Source organism: Mustela nivalis (genome assembly GCF_964662115.1).
Source record: "Mustela nivalis genome assembly, chromosome: 9".
In the NCBI taxonomy this organism is placed as follows: Eukaryota; Metazoa; Chordata; class Mammalia; order Carnivora; family Mustelidae; genus Mustela; species Mustela nivalis.
Genome location: NC_139028.1, coordinates 104,837,544 through 104,858,929, shown reverse-complemented (window position 1 = coordinate 104,858,929; position 21,386 = coordinate 104,837,544). Strand labels below are relative to the sequence as shown.

Here is a 21,386-nt window from a genome sequence, read left to right as displayed (position 1 = left end):
TAATGCTGACCTCATAAAATAAGTTTGGAAGTTTTCCTTCCATTTCTATTTTTGGGAACAGTTTCAGGAGAATAGGGATTACTTCTTTAAGTGTTTGGTAGAATTCCCCTGCAAAGCCATCTGGCCCTGGCCTCTTATTTGTTGGGTGATTTTTGATGTCTGCTTCAATCTCCTTACTGGTTATGGGTCTGTTCAGGTTTTCTATTTCTTCGTGGTTCAGTTGTGGTAGTTTATATGTCTCTAGGAATGCATCCATTTCTTCCAGATTGTCAAATTTGCTGGTGTGTAGTTGCTCATAATATGTTCTTATAATTGTTTGTATTTCTTTGGTTTTAATTGTGATCTCTGCTCTTTCACTCCTGATTTCATTTATTTGGGTCCTTACTCTTGTCTTTTTGATAAGTCTGGCCAGGGGTTTATCAATCTTATTAATTCTTTCAAGAACCAGCTCCTAGTTTTGTTGATTTGTTCTATTTTTTTGTTTGTTTGTTTTTGTTTTTTGTTTCTATTTCATTGATTCTACTATGTCTCTTCTCCTGCTGGATTTAGGTTTTCTTTGTTGTTCTTTCTCCAGCTCCATTAGCTATAGGTTAGGTTGTGTATTTGAGACCTTTCTTATTTCTTGAGAATGGCTTGTATCGCTATATATTTTGCTCTCCAGGACTGCCTTTGCTGTGTCCCACAGATTTTGAACTGTTGTGTTTTCATTATCACTTGTTTACATGATTTTTTTTCAACTCTTCTTTAATTTTCTGATTGGCCCTTTTATTCTTTATTGACCCACTTCTCTTTTTTTTTAGGTAATTTTTTTGGATTTTTAAAAATTATTTATTTCTTTTCAGTGTAACAGAATTCATTGTTCATGCACCACACCCAGTGCTCCTTGCCATACGTGTCCTCTCTAATACCCACCACCTGGCTTCCCCAACCTCCCACCCCCCCACCCCTTCAAAACCCTCAGATTGTTTTTCAGAGTCCATAATCTCTCATGGTCCATCTCCCCTTCCAATTTCCCTCAGCTCTCTTCTCCTCTCCATCTCCCCATGTCCTCCATGTTATTTGTTATGCTCCACAAAGAAGTGAAACCATATGATAATTGACTCGCTCTGCTTGACTTATTTCATTGAGCATAATCTCTTCCAGTCCTGTCCATGTTGCTACAAAAGTTGGGTCTTCATCCTTTCTGATGGAGGCATAATACTCCATAGTGTATATGGACCACATCTTCCTTATCCATTCGCATGCTTAAGGGCATCTTGGTTCTTTCCACAGTTTGGCGACCATGGCCATTGCTGCTATAAACATTGGGGTACAGATGGACCTTCTTTACACCACATCTGTATCTTTGGGGTAAATATGCAGTAGTGCAATTGCAGGGTCATAGAGAAGCTCTATTTTTAATTACTTAAGGAATCTCCACACTGTTTTCCAAAGTGGCTGCACCAACTTGTATTCCCACCAACAGTGTAAGAGGGCTCCCCTTTCTCCACATCCTCTCCAACACATGTTGTTTCCTGTCTTGCTAATTTTGGCCATTCTAACTTGTGTTAGGTGGTATTTCATTCATTCTTTAGAAGGAAGCTCTTTAGTCTCCAGGTATTTGGGTTCTTTCCAAATTTTCTCCTGTAAATGAGTTCCAGCTTCAGAGCTTTGTGGTCTGAAAATATGCAGGGAATGATCCCAATCTTTTGATACCAGTTGAGGCCTGATTTATGACCCAGGATGTGATCTAGTCTGGAAAATGTTCCATGTGCACTAGAGAAGAATGAGTATTCTGTTGCTTTTGGGATGGGATGTTCTGAATATAGCTGTTATGTCCATCTGTACCAGTGTGTCACTGAAGGCCTTATTTTTTTGTTGATCTTTTCCTTGGATCATCTGCCCATTTCAGTGAGGGGAGTGTTAATGTCCCCTACTATAATTGTATCATTGTCAATGTGTTTCTTTGATTTTGCTATTAATTGGTTTATATGGTTGGCTGCTCCTATGTTTGGGACATATTTATTTATTTAAGATTTTATTTATTTATTTGACAGACAGAGATCACAAGTAGGCAGAGAGGCAGACAGAGAGAGAGGGCGAAGCACGCTCCCTGTGGAGCAGAGAGCCTGATGCGGGGCTCAATCCTAGGACCCTGGGAATCATGACCTGAGCCGAAGGCAGAGGCTTTTACCCACTGAGCCACCCAGGCACACCAGGGGATAGCTATTTAAAATTGTTAGATCTTCTTGTTGGACAGACACTTTGAGTATGATATAGTATCCTTCCTCATCCCTTATTATAGTCTTTGGCTTAAAATCTAATTGATCTCATATAAGGATTGCCACCCCAGCTTTCTTTTGATATCCATTAGCATGATAAATTGTTTTCCAACCCCTCACTTTAAATCTGGAGGTGTCTTTGGCTCTAAAATGAGTTTCATGTAGACAGCATATTGATTTTTTTTTATCCATTCTGATACCCTGTGTCTTTTTTTTTTTAATTTTTAGAAGATTTTATTTATTTATTTGACAGAGATCACAAGTAGGCAGAGAGAAGAGGAGGAAGAAGGCTCACTGCTGAGCAGAGAGCCGAATGTGGGACTTGATCCCAGGACCCTGAGATCATGAGCCGAGCTGAAGGCAGAGGCTTAACCACTGAGCCACCCAAGCACGCTTACCCTGTGTCTTTTGATTGGGGGTGTAGCCAATTTACATTCAGGTTTACTACTGAGAGATACGAATTTAGTGCCATTGTATTGCCTGTAAGGTGACTGTTACTGTATATTGTCTCTGTTCCTTTCTGATCTACTACTTTTAGGCTCTCTCTTTGTTTAGAGGACCCCTTTGAATATTTCCTATAGAGCTGGTTTGGTGTTTACAAATTATTTTAATTTTTGTTTTTCCTGGAAGCTTTTTATCTCTCCTTTTATTTTCAATGATAGCCTAGCTGGATATAGTATTTTTAGCTGCATGTTTTTTCTCCTGCTCTTAATATATCATGCCTGTTCTTTCTGGCCTGCCAGGTCTCTGTGGATAAGTCTGCTGTCAGTTTAGTATTTTTATCATTGTATGTCATAGACTTCTTGTCTCAGGCTGCTTTCAGGATTTTCTCCTTGTCACTAAGACTTGTACATTTTACTATTAGAAGATGGAGTGTGGATCTATTCTTATTGATTTTGAGGGGGATTATCTATGCCTCCTGGATTTTGATGCTTGTTCTCTTTGCCATATTAGAGAGATTCTCTACAATAATTCTCTCCAATATACCTTCCGTTCTTCTCTCTCTTTCTTCTTCCGGAATCCCAATTATTCTAATGATGTTTCATCTTATGGTATCACTTATCCCTTGAATTCTCCCCTTATGGTCCAGTAGTTGATTGTCTCTCTTTTGCTCAGCTTCTTCATTCTCTGTCATTTTGTCTTCTACATCACTAATTCTCTCTTCTCTCATTTATCCTAGCAGTAAGAACCTCCATTTTTTTTATTGCACCTCATTAATACTTTTTTTTTTATTTCAACTTGGTTAGATTTTAATTATTTTATTTCTCTAGAAAGGGCTTTTATTTAACCAGACAGCATTTCTCTAATATTGTACATGCCTTCTTTGAGTCCAGCTAGCACCTTGTGAATCATCATTCTGAACTCTAGATCTAACATATTACCAATGTCTGCCTTGATTAGGTCCCGAGCCTTCAGGACTGCCTCTTGTTCTTTTGTTGTTGTGGTGGTGGTGAGTTTTTCCACCTGGTCAATTTATCCAGATAAGAATATATGAAGCAAAGAATAAAATTCTAAAAGGGTGGTAGAGACCACAGGAAAATGTGCTTTAATCAAATCAGAAGAGACCCCAAATCTTGGGGGGAAGAAAGGGGGTAAAAAGTAGTTCAGGAATAAAAAGAAACTAAAAGAAGAAAAAATAAAGGAAAATATATATAAAAAAACAAATATATATATATATATATATATATATATATATATATGTTAGACTGGTAAATAGAACAGTGTCACCCACTTAATTTAGGGAGTATTTTGGTCTCTTAGAAGAAACTACCTACTAAAATTTTAAAGAGTGAAAAACATATATAAGGGTAAACATGATGAAGGGACGGAATATGACTGTAAATATGATGATTTTTTTTTAATTTCTAAAAAAGGACTTGATAAGATAAGTTGGTTGGGAGAATAAATAAAAAGAAAGTGGAGAAAATTTTCTCAGGCTGGACACTAGAGCAATACCCTGTGCTAGGATTAGGGTATACTTTGATTTATTAGAAGGAGTTGTATCCCAAAATTTTTAGAGGAAAAAATACCTATGTGTATACAAAAAATAAAGTTAGATACAATGAAGGATAAAATATGACTATAATAATGAAGGTTCACTGGGGCGCCAGGGCAGCTCAGTGGGTTAAGTCCTCTGCCTTTGACTCAGGTCATGATACAGGGTCCTGGGATCAAGCCCCACATTGGGATCTCTGCTTGTCTGGCTGCCTGCTTCCTCCTCTCTCTCTGCCTGCTTCTCTGCCTATTTGTAATCTCTGTCTGTTAAATAAATAAATAAAACCTTCAAAAAATAATGAAGGTTCAAAAAAGATTTCTTTTTATGAAAGTATTGTTAAGATAAACTAGTTAAAAAACATAAGAGGAGGAAAGAGTAAAAGTTAAAAAATTAGCATAAGAAAAAATAAAAGTAAAAAAATTAATTAACTTTGCAAATTAAAAAATCCTGGGGAGAAAGCCATGAATCCCATGCTTTGTTTTCTCCTCTTCTAGAATTCTGCTATTCTCCTTGGTAAGTTAACTTGTTCTTGGGTGGATATCTTTGTGATCTTCTGGGGGAAGGGCCTGTTGTAGTGATTCTCAAGTGTCTTTGCCGAAGGCAGAATTGCATTGCCCTTACCAGGGGCCGGCTACATAACCTGCTCGGGTTTGCTTTCCAGAGCTTTAGTTCCCTAAATGTTCTCTGTAGAGTTTCATAGGATGGGAATGAAAATGGTGACCTCCCAATCTTTTGCCTGGAGGAGCTGAGAGCTTGGCACCACACTCTTCAGTGCACCCTTGGGGAAAAGCTCTCAATCAATCCTATCTCCCTGGCCTCCAGCTGCATTCCAAGCTCACCCAGCCTGTAACCAAGTGTCTCTGTCTCTGGCACACAGCCCTGCCTGGAGTCTCCAAACCCTGAAGAACCCTGATTTCTTCTGGGGGGTGTCCTCGGACCTTGTGGGATCCTTTCTCAAAGAGCAGTGGCCTCATTGTGCCACAGATCACAATTTAAGGTAACCCTGAGTTGAGATACCATTCCTTGGCTCTCTCTCTGTAGCTAACTTCCCTGCTCTAATACCTGTAAGTTCTGCTACATTCAGACACCCCCAATCCTTTTGTGACCCTGTATGGCCTGACACCACTCTGTCCCCATGTGGGCCTCGCCTCGGCTTAGCTTCCAGAACGATGTCCTTCAGTGAAGCAGACATTTCAAAGTTCTGATTTTGTGCTCCGCTGCTTTTTCAGGAGCTGGCCCCTCCCCCAGAGGTCTATTTTCCTGTTGCTTTGGATTCCCTTCTCCACTGGTCCTACCTTTCAGAAAGTGGTCAATTTTCTGTTTCTAGAATTGATATTCTTTTCTTTGATCTCCTGTTGTATTTGTAGGTGTTTGGAATGGTTTGATAAACTATCTAGCTGATCTCCTGCTACCTGATGTCATTCTCTGCCATCTTGACTCCTCCTCCTCTGGATACTGTATTGTATCTGATAGACCTTTCCCCCCATATTTTTGCCCAAATTACCTGCTCATGTTTTGTTATTTATTTTTCAAGAGAAAACAATTTGTCTAGTTAAAAATGTATGTTATTAGTAATTTTACTGGGGAAATCTTTAATTTATGTGCTAACTTGTGGAGATTTGAGACCTTTAGATGTTGTGTATGTTTCAGATATCAGGGGGAATTGCAGGAAGCAATCCCTGGCACTCATATAGGACCTGGAAAAGTTTGGGCTTCCCACCCACCAGAATAGAGAACCCATAATACATAGAGTACCACGTAAAATATTAAAAAGTGCATTGCCTCAATAGGGAGGAAACCTTAGTCATAAACTAAACATTGTTCTAGTCTCATTTAACAAAGTTAAAACAATTATAGTAATGCAAAATATCCAGCAACCAAGATAAAAGTCATAATATGTAACAACCAATCAAATATTACCAAGCATGTAAAGAGGCAAGAATATATCATTCATTTTATGGAAACAAAAACAACCCATTCAATGCCACACACACACACACACACCAAATAACCATGATTATAGAATTAGTAAACGGGTACCATAAAATCATTATTGTCACTGTATTTCTTCAAGAAAGTAGAGAAAAAGATTGAATATGTTAAGTATAGACATTGAGAATACCAAAAAAGAGCCTTTTTTTTACACTTTTAAGTCACTTTAAAAGTCTAATGATTAAATATACAGTAACTGAGTTGAAAATAGCAGATGAATAGATTGTTCACTGCAGCAGAAAAGATTAGTGAACTTGAAAGACACTAAAATAGAAACCATCAAAATGAAAGCAAAGGGACTAAAAAAGAAAAAAAGAAAAAGAAAAAGAAAAAAAGACTGAAAAAAAATATATGAGTATCCATGAGTTAAGAAAAAACTTCAAACAGCCTGATGGATGAATAATTGGAATCTTCAAAGACCAGGATGGGAGAAATGACAGAAAAGAGAAATAATGGCCAAATGGTTCCAGAATTTAGTGAGAACTATATATCAACTGAGCCAATAATCAAACAAGGCACAATACCATGATGCACACTACACTAAGAGAAAAATTATAATACATTGGTCAAAAACAGTGATAGGGGGAGGAGTCAAGATGGCGGAGAAGTAGCAGGCTGAGACTACATCAGCTAGCCGGAGATCAGCTAGATAGCTTATCTAAAGATTGCAAACACCTGAAAATCCATCAGCAGATCGAAGAGAAGAAGAACAGCAATTCTGGAAACAGAAAAACAACCACTTTCTGAAAGGTAGGACTGGCGGAGAAGTGAATCCAAAGCGACGGGAAGATAGACCCCGGGGGGAGGGGCTGGCTCCTGGCAAGCGGTGGAGCAACCACGCACAAAATCAGGACATTTAAAAGTCTGTTCCGCTGAGGGACATCGCTCCAGAGGCTAAACCGGGGCGAAGCCAAAGGGGGTCAGCGTGGCCTCAGGTCCCGCAGGGTCAAAGAAGGATCAGGGGTGTCTGAGTGTCGCAGAGCTTGCGGGTATTGGAACGGGAAAGCCAGCTACAGAGACAGAGCCGACAGTAAGCTCAAAGCTCGGTGTTACCTTGGACCGGTCACAGGCTCGGTGAGCTTGGAGCGCGGCCGGAGGTCAGGCAGACAGGAGTAACTGGGCGCTGTTCTCTGAGGGCGCATTGAGGAGTGGGGCCCTGGGCTCTCGGCTCCTCCGGGCCGGAGACCAGGAGGCCGCCATTTGTATTCTCATCCTCCAGAACTCTACGGAAAGCGCTCAGGGAACAAAAGCTCCTGAAGCAAACAGGAGCAGATTACCACCCCGGCCCCTGCTAAGGGCGGTGCAATTCCGCCTGGGGCAAAGACACTTGAGAATCACTACAACAGGCCCCTCCCCCAGAAGATCAACAAGAAATCCAGGCAAGACCAAGTTCACCTACCAAGGAGTGCGGTTTCAATACCAAGGAGAGCAGCAGAATTCCAGAGGAGGAGAAAGCAAAGCATGGAACTCATGGCTTTTATCCTGTGATTTTTTTTAGTCTTGCAGTTAATTTAATTTTTTTCTTTTTCATTTTTTGTTTTTTTTCTCGCCTTCTGGTAAATTTTTTTTTCTAACTTTTACCTTTTTCTTTTTTAACGTTTTTTAACTAGTTTATCCAATATATATATATATTTTCTCTTTTTTATATTTTTCTTATTTGTTTTCTTTTTTTAAATACTTTACTTTTTTTTTCTTTTTTCTTTTTTTTTTCTTTCTTCCTTTTTGAACCTCTTTTTATCCCCTTTCTCCCCCCTCACGATTTGGGATCTCTTCTAATTTGGTTAAAGCATATTTTCGGGGGTTGTTGCCACCCTTTTAGTATTTTACTTGCTCCTTCATATACTATTATCTGGACAAAATGATAAGACGGAAAAATTCAACACACAAAAAAAAGAACAAGAGGCAGTACCAAAGGCTAGGGACTTAATTAATACAGACATTGGTAATATGTCAAATCTAGAGTTCAGAATGACAATTCTCAAGGTTCTAGCCGGGCTCGAAAAAGGCATGGAAGATATTAGAGAAACCCTCTCGAGAGATATAAAAGCCCTTTCTGGAGAAATACAAGAACTAAAATCTAACCAAGTTGAAATCAAAAAAGCTATTAATGAGGTGCAATAAAAAATGGAGGCTCTCACTGCTAGGATAAATGAGGCAGAAGAAAGAATTAGTGATATAGAAGACCAAATGACAGAGAATAAAGAAGCTGAGCAAAAGAGGGACAAACAGCTACTGGACCACGAGGGGAGAATTCGAGAGATAAGTGACACCATAAGACGAAACAACATTAGAATAATTGGGATTCCAGAAGAAGAAGAAAGAGAGAGGGGAGCAGAAGGTATACTGGAGAGAAATATTGGGGGGAATTTCCCCAATATGGAAAAGGGAACGAGCATCAAAATTCAGGAGGTTCAGAGAACGCCCCTCAAAATCAATAAGAATAGGCCCTCAACCCGTCACCTAATAGTAAAATTTACAAGTCTCAGTGACAAAGAGAAAATCCTGAAAGCAGCCCGGGAAAAGAAGTCTGTAACATACAATGGTAAAAATATTAGATTATCAGCTGACTTATCCACAGAGACCTGGCAGGCCACAAAGAGGTGGTATGATATTTTCAGAGCACTAAACGAGAAAAACATGCAGCCAAGAATACTATATCCAGCTAGGCTATCATTGAAAATAGAAGGAGAGATTAAAAGCTTCAAGAACAAACAAAAACTGAAAGAATTTGCAAACACCAAACCAGCTCTACAGGAAATCTTGAAAGGGGTCCTCTAAGCAAAGAGAGAGCCTACAAGTGGTAGATCAGAAAGGAACAGAGGCCATATACAGTAACAGTCACCTTACAGGCAATACAATGGCACTAAATTCATATCTCTCAATAGTAACCCTGAATGTTAATGGGCTAAATGCCCCTGTCAAAAGACACAGGGTATCAGAATGGATAAAAAAACAAAACCCATCTCTATGTTGCCCCCAAGAAACTCATTTTAAGCCCGAAGACACCTCCAGATTTAAAGTGAGGGGGTGGAAAAGAATTTACCATGCTAATGGACATCAGAAGAAGGCAGGAGTGGCAATCCTTATATCAGATCAATTAGATTTTAAGACAAAGACTATAGTAAGAGATTAGGAAGGACACTATATCATACTCAAAGGGTCTGCCCAACAAGAAGATTTAACCATTTTAAATATCTATGCCCCCAACGTGGGAGCAGCCAACTATATAAACCAATAAATAACAAAATCAAAGAAACACATCAACAATAATACAATAATAGTAGGGAACTTTAACACTCCCCTCACTAAATGGACAGATCATCAAAGCAAAAGATCAGCAAGGTAATAAAGGCCTTAAACGACACACTGGACCAGATGGACATCACAGATATATTCAGAACATTTCATCCCAAAGCAACAGAATACACATTCTTCTCTAGTGCACATGGAACATTCTCCAGAATAGATCACATCCTCGGTCCTAAATTAGGACTCAACCGGTATCAAAAGATTGGGATCATTCCCTGCATATTTTCAGACCACAATGCTCTAAAGCTAGAACTCAAACACAAAAGGAAGTCTGAAAAGAACCCAAATACATGGAGACTAAACAGTATATTTCTAAAGAATGAATGGGTCAACTGGAAAATTAAAGAAGAATTGAAAAAAATCATGGAAACAAATGACAATGAAAATACAATGGTTCAAAATCTGTGGGACACAACAAAGGCAGTCCTGAGAGGAAAATATATAGCGGTACAAGCCTTTCTCAAGAAACAAGAAAGGTCTCAGGTACACAACCTAACCCTACACCTAAAGGAGCTGGAGAAATAACAAGAAAGAAACCCTAAACCCAGCAGGAGAAGAGAAATCATAAAGATCAGAGCAGAAATCAATGAAATAGAAACCAAAAAAACAATAGAACAAATCAATGAAACTAGGAGCTGGTTCTTTGAAAGAATTAATAAAATTGATAAACCCCTGGCCCGACTTATCAAAAAGAAAAGAGAAAGAACCTAAATAAATAAAATCATGAATGAAAGAGGAGAGATCACAACTAACACCAAAGAAATACAAACTATTATAAGAACATACTATGAGCAACTCTACGCCAACAAATTTGACAATCTGGAAGAAATGGATGCATTCCTAGAAACATATAAACTACCACAACTGAACCAGGAAGAAGTAGAAAGCCTGAACAGACCCATCACCAGTAAGGAGATTGAAAGAGTCATTAAAAATCTCCAAACAAACAAAAGCCCTAGGCCAGACAGCTTCCCGGGGGAATTCTAACAAACATTTAAAGAAGAAATAATTCCTATTCTCCTGAAACTGTTCCAAAAAATAGCAATGGAAGGAAAACTTCCAAACTCATTTTATGAGGCCAGCATCACCTTGATCCCAAAACCAGACAAGGATCCCATCAAAAAAGAGAGCTATAAACCAATATCCTTGATGAACACAGATGCAAAAATACTCAACAAAATATTAGCCAATAGGATTCAACAGTACATTCAAAGGATTATTCACCACGACCAAGTGGGATTTATTCCAGGGCTGCAAGGTTGGTTCAACATCCACAAATCAGTCAATGTGATACAACACATCAATAAAAGAAAGAACAAGAACCATATGATACTCTCAATAGATGCTGAAAAAGCACCTGATCAAAACTCTTCAAGTGTAGGGATAGAAGGGATATACATCAATATCATCAAAGCCATCTATGAAAAACCCACCGCAAATATCATTCTCAATGGAGAAAAAGTGAAAGCTTTTCCGCTAAGGTCAGGAAGACACAAAGAAATGGAAAAATATTCCGTGCTCCTGGATTGGAAGAATAAATATTGTGAAAATGTCTATGCTACCTAAAGCAATCTACACATTTCATGCAATTCCTAACAAAGTACCATCCATCTTTTTCAAAGAAATGGAACAAATAATGCTAAAATTTATATGGAACCAGAAAAGACCTCGAATAGCCAAAGGGATATTGAAAAAGAAAGCCAACGTTGGTGGCATCACAATTCCGGACTTCAAGCTCTATTACAAAGCTGTCATCATCAAGACAGCATGGTACTGGCACAAAAACAGACACATAGATCAATGGAACAGAATAGAGAGCCCAGAAATCGACCCTCAACTCTACAGTCTACTAATCTTCGACAAAGCAAGAAAGTATGTCCAATGGAAAAAAGACAGCCTCTTCAATAAATGGTGCTGGGAAAATTGGACAGCCACATGCAGAAAAATGAAATTGGACCATTTCCTTACACCACACACAAAAATAGACTCAAAATGGATGAAGGACCTCAATGTGTGAAAGGAATCCATCAAAATCCTTGAGGAGAACACAGGCAGCAACCTCTTCAACCTCAGCCGCAGCAACATCTTCCTAGGAACAACGCCAAAGGCAGGGGAAGCAAGGGCAAAAATGAACTATTGGGATTTCATCAAGATCAAAAGCTTTTGCACAGCAAAGGAAACAGTTAACAAAATCAAAAGACAACTGACAGAATGGGAGAAGATATTTGCAAATGACATATCATATAAAACCAGATTCTGGACACTAGTTCATAAAGGACTTAGCAAACTCAACACCCAAAGAACAAATAATCCAATCAAGAAATGGGCAGAGGACATGAACAGATATTTCTGCAAAGAAGACATCCAGATGTCCAACAGACACATGAAAAATGCTCCATATCACTGGGCATCAGGGAAATACAAATCAAAACCACAATGAGACATCACCTCACACCAGTCAGAATGGCTAAAATCAACAAGTCAGGAAATGACAGATGCTGGCGAGGATGCGGAGAAAGGGAAACCCTCCTACACTGTTGGTGGGAATGTAAGCTGGTGCAGCCACTCTGGAAAACAGCATGGAGGTTCCTCAAAATGTTGAAAATAGAACTGCCCTATGACCCAGCAATTGCACTATTGGGTATTTACCCTAAAGATACAAACGTAGTGATCCAAAGGGGCATGTGCACCCGAATGTTTATAGCAGCAATGTCCACAATAGCCAAACTATGGAAAGAACCTAGATGTCCATCAACAGATGAATGGATCAAGAAGATGTGGTATATATACACAATGGAATACTATGCAGCCATGAAAAGAAATGAAATCTTGCCATTTGCGATAACATGGATGGAACTAGAGCGTATCATGCTTAGTGAAATAAGTCAAGCAGAGAAAGACAACTATCATATGATCTCCCTGATATGAGGAAGTGGTGATGCAACTTGGGGGCTTAAGTGTGTAGGAGAAGAATCAATGAAACAAGATGGGATTGGGAGGGAGACAAACCATAAGTGACTCTTAATCTCACAAAACAAACTGAGGGTTGCTGGGGGGAGGGGTTTGGGAGAAGGGGGTGGGATTATGGACATTGGGGAGGGTATGTGCTTTGGTGAGTGCTGTGAAGTATGTAAACCTGGTGATTCACAGACCTGTACCCCTGGGGATAAAAATATATGTTTATAAAAAATAAAAAGTTAAAAAAAAAAAGTAATTCCTTTCATTATATGAGTAGTTTATCCTTAAAAAGTTCCATACTAGTGAACCAAAAGCTGAAAGGCTGTATATATAAATATGTGTAGTTTCTTTCTTAAATGATTTTTCATATGTTTCCTTTGACTATTAAGATAACAGAGACATTATGTATGGGATTTTTTAAACACAGTATTATAAACACCTCATGATATTCAGCTAATTTGTTGGATTGGGATATAGGTGCTACAAGAGTTTTCTACAATGCTAAGAGGGAAGGAAGTAAAATGTATGTTGTCAAGACTGAATAAGAATTTAAATACAACATTGATTGGACATATTTCTGAGATTGAAGTACAGAAAGGTAAAACCTGATTTGAAGGAAAAATGTATATTATTTCATTCACTGTTGGGTCATATCAATGGAATAAGAGAAGGCATCTAAGGCATTGAGAAGTACTCAGGATACTTTTCTCTAATTATAGAGAGAAACTACATTTGCATCAGGAAGCAGCTTTCTTTGCTGTTTGTGCTTTCCTAGAAAAGGATGAGTGCCTATTCACTAGTTAGAATTTCCAATAGAATTTTGCTGCTGATATTGAGTAGACCATATTAGCAGCCATGCCTTGAATATGTGTATGGCATCAGTTATACAATGAACTTTTAAAATTCATTGATTTCAGAGAGTACAAAAATATTATTCAAAGAGTTGCATGCATCCCAGTGTTTATATCAGCATTACCTATGATGGCCAAATTATGGAAATATTCCAAGTGTCCAGTGAATGATGAGTGGATAAAATCTGGCTTTATATATAGATATACATATCTATATACCTATATATAGATATATCTGTGTATCTATATATAAATATATATATACAGATATAATGATATAGTATAGATATAGTATATATAGATATACATACATATATATGTATGTATATACATATGTATATATATGTATATATATACATATCTATATATATAGATATACATACATGATATATATCTCTATATCTATATATAGGTATATAGATATATACATATCTATATCTATATCTATATATCTATATATGTATTCTTAGTCCTCAAAAGGAATGAGTTATTGTCATTTTTAATGACAAGGATGGAACTAGAGAGTATTATGATAAGCAAAACAAGTCAATCAGAGAAAGGAAACTAGCATATGATTCCACTCACGTGGAATTTAAGACACAAAACAAATGAATATAAGTACACAATGAGAGAGGGACAAACCGGAGAAACAGACTTTTAACCATAGAGAATAAGCTAATGGTCACCAGAAAGTAGGTGGATAGGACGGCAGGTTAATTAGGTGATGGGGATATGAGTACACTTGTTGGGTTGAGCATTGTGTGTGTTATGTAAGTATGCAGTCACTAAACTGTACACCTGGAACTCCTATTATGCTGTATGTTAACTAATTAGAATTTATACAGAAACTTTAAAAAAATAAATGCTTTCAGTATATTCCATTTTACCACATTCTTAGTAACTGTGACAAGATTCCATTTTATCTTATTTTTTTTATTTTTTTGAAGTTTTTTGTTTTGTTTTTGTTTTTATATTTTTTAACTTTTTTTTACTTATTTTTAGCATAACAGTATTCATTATTTTTGCACCACACCCGGTGCTCCATGCAATCCATGCCCTCTATAAAACCCACCACCTGTACCCCAACCTCCCACCCCCCACCCCCTTCAAAACCCTCAGATTGTTTTTCAGAGTTCATAGTCTCTCATGGTTCACCTCCCATTCCAATTTCCCCCAACTCCTTTCTCCTTTCTAACTTCCCATGTCCTCCATGCTATTTGTTATGCTCCACAAATAAGTGAAACCATATGATAATTGACTCTCTCTGCTTGACTTATTTCATTCAGCATAATCTCTTCCAGTCCTGTCCATGTTGCTACAAAACCTGGGTATTCATCCTTTCTGATGGAAACATAATACTCCATAGTGTATCTGGACCACATCTTCCTTATCCATTCGTCCATTGAAGGGCATCTTGGTTCTTTCCACAGTTTGGCGACCGTGACCATTGCTGCTATAAACATAGGAGTACAGATGGTCCTTCTTTTCACGACATCTGTATCTTTGGGGTAAATACCCAGGAGGGCAATTGCAGGGTCATAGGGAAGTTCTATTTTTAATTTCTTGAAGAATCTCCACACTGTTCTCCAAAGAGGATGCACCAACTTGCATTCCAATCAACAGTGTAAGAGGGTTCCCCTTTCTCCACATCCCCTCCAACACATGTTGTTTCCTGTCTTGGTAATTTTGGTCATTCTAACTGGTATAAGGTGATATCTCAATGTGGTTTTAATTTGAATCTCCATGAGGGCTAGTGATGATGAACATTTTTTCATGTGTCTGATAGCCATTTGTATGTCTTCATTGGAGAAGTGTCTGTTCATATCTTCTGCCCATTTTTTGATATGATTGTCTGTTTTGTGTGTGTTGAGTCCCCAGCCCCAAACTACTAGAAATCATACAGCAATTCAGCAATGTAGCAGGATACAAAGTCAATGTACAGAAATCAGTGGTTTTCTCATACACTAACAATGAAAATACAGAAAGAAAATTAGAGAATCAATTCCATTTACTATAGCACCAAGAACCATAAGAGACCTGAGAAAAACCTAATTAAAGAGGTAAAGGATCTGTACTCGAGGAACTACAGAACACTCATGAAAGAAATTGAAGAATACACAAAAAGATGGAAGACCATTCCATGCTCTTGGATCAGAAGAATAAACATTGTTAAAATGTCTATACTGCCTAGAGAAATCTATACTTTTAATACCATTCCAATCAAAATTCCACCAGTATTCTTCAAAGAGCTGGAGCAAATGATCCAAAAATTTGTATGGAACCAGAAGAGACCCCGAATTGCTAAGGAAATGTTGAAAAACAAAAATAAAACTGGGGGCATCATGCTTCCTGATTTCAAGCTTTACTACAAAGCTGTGATCACCAAGACAACATGGTACTGGCATAAAAACAGACACATAGACCAGTGGAACAGAGTAGAGAGCCCAGATATGGACCCTCAACTCTATGGGCAAATAATCTTTGACAAAGCAGGAAAAAATATACAGTGGAAAAAAGACAGTCTCTTCAATAAATGGTGCTGGGGAAACTGGGCAGCTATATGTAGAAGAATGAAACTCGACCATTCTCTTACACCATACACAAAGATAAACTCAAAATGAATAAAAGACTTCAATGTGAGACAGGAATTCATCAGAATCCTAGAGGAGATTATAGGCAGTAATCTCTTCGATATCAGACACAGCAACTTCTTTCAAGATATATCTCCAAAGGCAAAGGAAACAAAAGCGAAAATAAAGTTTTGGGACTTCATCAAAATCAAAAGCTTCTGCACAGCAAAGGAAATAGTCAAGAAAACAAAGAGGCAACCCATGGAATGGGAGAAGATATTTGCAAATGACAGTACAGACAAAAGGTTGATATCCAGAATCTATAAAGAACTCCATTTTCTTTTTAATGCTGTTCCTAATTACTTACCTGGAAAACCTTTCATTTCCAATAGTAACTTTCCTGTCAAAGGTTACCTTAAAATATATTCATTAAAATATCTTGTTTTCAGTGTTCTCACTACTTTGAGGGGGATATTACGAACCTTACTGGTTGATGTACTGTGCAGTCACTAAGCTGCCCAGATAAGACATCTTATCTTATTTTATGAGACATCTCTCATGTAACCTTTAACCACATGAAAAGAAGGTGGTAAAGATCTTGTATAATTCCTAAAGTTTGGCTTGAGAGACCTTGAAACCTTTGTTTTTGAGAAACAACCATTTCATTAAAACAACCAATAGAGCCCAAACTACACTCTTGAAGAGTGAACAAGAATTAATAAATATTAGCCATTTGTAACTTTTCTCCACAATACACTTTACTTTCTTCTACATCTTTGTACTTAAATCTTGACTACCAAGAGACATTAGTTCTACTGAAGTTCTAACATCCTTAAAAAGGTAAAAGCTGAGTAATTTATTACTCTCAAAAACCAAGAAGCAGGACATATGGAATAGTATTCAGGTTTCTACCAATGACTTCATACATTTATTCCTGTTCACCAAGGTCCTCAGGGCCAATCCCAATCAGAGGAGCTCAGGGAGTCTACTCTTGGTTCTCTGGAAAGAGATCATTTATTTCATTAAAACCTAGACTCTCCTCAGTTACAGTAGGGGTGAGTGTGGTTTATGCCATTTTATTTCATAGATGTATGATCACAGCACTGGCTGCCATCCACTGGAGTTTTATAGTTTTTATAATTTTATAACCTTGCTGTTACAAGATGACAGATGAGACTTTGATTAGAGTCCTTATTGACAAAAATAAATGGCAGTCTTCTCATTTTCCAGATGGTTAAATTAGTTTACATAACAGTGGAAAACTGTTATGTAACAGTTATAAAAGTGTTATAAAAATGTGTCTCCCACTGTCTTCCAAACAGTGGTTATATTCCTGTTCCAGGGAGGAGCAAAAACGTTTTTAAACATGTTTTCTTGCACTTCTCAGTTTAATATGTAAGAATAGTTTTCATGTTCCTCTGTATGTAACTACCTTTTTCATTTAAACATATTGAGGAAAAAAACATTTGTCACATGTCACAGTCTCTAGAATTTCACTATATTTATGATAACTCATCAGGAACGCCTCATTTTGACAGTTTCAATATATCCATATCTTTCACAATGACAATTTTTGTTTTGAGGTATAATGCAACCTTATTACTTTATTCAAATCTTCAAAATACTCTTTATTTTACATTTCAGTGTTTAAACAATCCACCAGCCAAGTGCACCAGAGTATAAAGAGAGATAGACAATGTTGAAATTTCATAACAGCCAATGGTAATGACAAACATCACATGTCCAGAAGATGAACTTTCAATTTCAGCAAAGACTAGGTTTATATTTCTGTTTTATTCCTGAGGAACCTCATATCTGAACCTTCCTTAGATCAGCTGAACCCTACCTTTTGCAGACACATGAGCAATAATGTAATGCTTGTTGTATAAGCTGTAAATACTGAAGTGGCTTGTTACACAGCATTATTGAGCTGACTGTAGAAGTAGGGTCTGAGGCATACTCTTGAGTCAGTAAAACCTCCAATATGTTTAGTGTAAGGTACTTTGAAAGAAGCAGTATGAAAGGCCAAGCAAGAGATAATGGGCATGAGGGACAGCACCTAATCTTGGGTTTATACATAAAGGTCAAATTCTAAATACCTAAGCATGTAGCCAACCTCCCTCTTCACTATCTCATCCATGAATAACACACTGTATAAAAAGGACACATTTATTACTCTTGGGTATGTTCCTTTCCACCCTTCCTTTGTTTCTAAGTTATAAGAAGACGGTGAACAAAAGATGCATAAGAGCCAGGTTCACAAGGACTTCTGAAAGCCTGTCTTACTGGGGAAAAACCAAACAGAAAATTTGTTACAATAAGCAAATTTAATCCATTACCAGAGAATGTAGCCTACATATGCATCAATAATAGGCTAATTAAAAACAAATAAACAAAACCACCAGAATTAGGCACTATCCCATGCAGCTATAGACATTTCTGTTCACCCTCACATCTCTGAATTGGAGACGTAATTGCCACCAGATCAGCATCAAAACAAAATCCTGATTTAATCTGCTATTCTCTTTCTTATCTCCTTTCAACACACTTCATTATTTTTTTTGGCCTCCCTTTATGTGCTAAGTTCCCTAACTTGCAGGCAGTACACATGTAAGGGTCCTTCGGGAAGAAAAAAAAAAATCTATTGCTGAATCATCATCAACTGTGGCTAATTTCTGTAAATGCACTCATCTTAAAAACCAGGTTCCTGCAGACTCATGAATACAGAGAAGAAACTGATGGTCCCCAGAGGGAAGGTGGGCAGAATGGTTGAAGAAAAGTAGAAGAGACAGGCTTCCAGTTATGGAATGAATAAGTCCTGGCAAAAGGCGTCGTGTAGTGAACATAGCACAGATGGTACCTACACTTGTGGTGAGCACAGCAAAACACAGAGATTTGTGGAATTACTATGCTGTACTCCTGAAAATAATGCAACACCGTGTATTGACTATACTCCAAAACAAAAAGAAAAACCAGATTTCTGTTGCACAAAGGACAATTTCTTCAAGTAAATACAACACAATTTCTTTGTGGGGACTGTGTTCAAGAGGATGGAGCACAAGAAAATAACAAGTCTGTGCCTTTCAAGTCTGTGCCACTAGTATAAGGGCCTGCCTGAGTAAAATGGAGACAGTTTTGCATAGTGTAAATGGTGGGTAAAAAATGTGTAATATGCTGCTTGCATAGATAGCAGGGAGGGATAACAAAATGCACCCCATGTATTTAAATATCCATCTATTCAGCTAAGTGCCTACATTTTTTTTCCTTTAAAGATTTTATTATTTATTTATTTATTTATTTATTTGAGAGAAAGAAAGAGCAGGAATCGGGGAGGGGTAAGGGAGGAAGGGGAAGGGGGGAGGAAGAGGGACAAGCAGACTCCCACTGAACAGGGAGTATGTGACAGGCTCAATCCCATGACCTTGAGATCAGGATCTGAGTCAACATTAGATGCTCTAATGGTTGGTTAACCATTTAACCTACTGAGCAATTAGACACACTAAGCTATGTGACTTCTTAAACTCAGGATCCTTTATAGAATGGGAGATTTTCCATTTTGCACATTTACAAAAAACATCAGTTTATATGCTCATGAGTGATTTTTAAATGGGGTCATAAATACACCATGGAATTACATTTAAAGGATTGAAAGTGACGTTCATTATCTAATTTGAAACTTGTAATTTCTGGAATACACCATCAACAGGGTACTAAGAGTTAAGGACTGTCTATAAGGACAGTGTGACTATGTAATTCCATTGCATTATATTATTTTAGCAGCATTGTTTATGTAAAAAGTGTTAAAATATACAAAAACATGTAAAAATTTAGGCATTGCTTCCTTATTTTATTGAAGTGGACACCACTGAAAAATGGAGTACTTAGGACCACTTTCTCTCTCTCCATAAGAGGTCTCTTAATGATCTGTTCCCTAAAGCACAGCATAACTGTCAAACCCAACAATGTTTACAGTGTGCCCTGATAAAAGTGCTATAACTTCCACTATGTCAAGGACCATGAAGGAGAGAATGTTCCAGAACACCAAACATAAGTTCCACAATATCAAAGTGGGAAGGGACCTGGAGCTCGTGGGATTTGTTCCCCTTATACCAGGTCAGAAAACTAAAGAAACAGGAAGAGGTAGTTGAGGGGCCTTTTCCCTTCACATTTTACAATGTTTGATGACAGCAAACCATCTCTCTACTTGGTGACATTAGGATTCTGTGGATAGAATGAGAGCCAGCCAAGGGTTTGAACTCCAGAGACTTCATTGCCCTTCAAACCGTGTGTCTCGGCACCACATTTTCCTCATGGCATTCTTCATGTCTGTGTTTCTCAGCGTGTAGATGAAAGGGTTAAACATGGGAGCAAACATGGTGTAAAATAGGGCAAAAACTTTGTCGTTACTGACAGAATCAGCTGTGGGGACATACGTGAAGATGAGGGGCAGGAAGAACAAGAACACAACAGTGATGTGTGAGCTGCAGGTGGAGAGAGCTTTGCGGCAGCTCTGGGATGAGCGTGTCCTCAGGGTGGACAGGATGATGATGTAAGAAATTACCAAGGCAACAAAGGTCACAACGGATATCATTCCTGTGGTGGTAATGACCACAATAACCAACAGGCTAGTGTCTGCGCAGGCCAGCTTCAGCAAAGGGAAAATATCACATAAATAGTGATCTATCTCATTGGGGCCACAGAAGGGAAGTTCAATAATAATCAATACCTGTAGGATTGAATGGAGAAATGCCCCAAGAATCGAGGCCATCAAAAGAACATAGCATACTTGTCTTTTCATGATGACCATATAGTGAAGGGGTCTGCAGATGGCTGCATAACGGTCATAGGCCATGGCCACCAAGATGAACATCTCAGTGGCACCAAAGAAGTGGGCATAAAACATCTGGGCCAGGCAGCTGTCGTAGGAGATGGTGTTCTGCTCAGCCAATAGGTCTGTGATCAGTCTGGGAGCCACTGTGGAAGTGAAACAGATGTCCATGAATGACAAGTAGCTCAGGAAAAAGTACATGGGCTGTTCACGAAGGCGGCTGCCTCTTATGGTGAGAAGAATGAACAGGTTTCCTGACAGAATCACAATGTAGCAAAGTGAGAACACCACAAAGCAGGTGACCTTTGCATCCTCGTCACTAAAAAGACCCAAGAGGATAAATTCTGTGATGTTTTCGTGTCCCATTGCTTCTGTGGGTTTGATCATACAGAAGAGAAAGTTAATGTACTGAAAACAGTCAACTTCTAAAACTTTTATTTTAAAAGTCATTCATGTATCCAACAAATACATATTGATAATTTATTATGATACAAACACCATAGTGAGTGCTAAGGGTACAAAAAGCAGTGTGCAAAGTACATACAATGTATACCCTCTATGTATATAGTTTGTTAGAGTACACATAAACTAACAATATCACTATGAACAAGAAGATGAATA

The 21,386-nt window shown here is 38.1% G+C and overlaps 1 protein-coding gene across 1 annotated transcript in view; it reads right to left on the bottom strand.

Moving 5' to 3' along the window:
* LOC309840361 (uncharacterized protein) overlaps window positions 1–21,131 on the bottom strand; it is a gene marked incomplete at its 5' end in the record, with an annotated part of 36,575 nt that extends 15,444 nt beyond the window's left edge. Inside the window, one exon of the mRNA XM_082682414.1 lies at window positions 20,212–21,131. Coding sequence (XP_082538540.1) covers window positions 20,212–21,131 — 920 coding nt within the window. The remainder of the gene's footprint in view (window positions 1–20,211) is intronic.
* Between the last annotated feature and the right edge of the window lie 255 nt (window positions 21,132–21,386).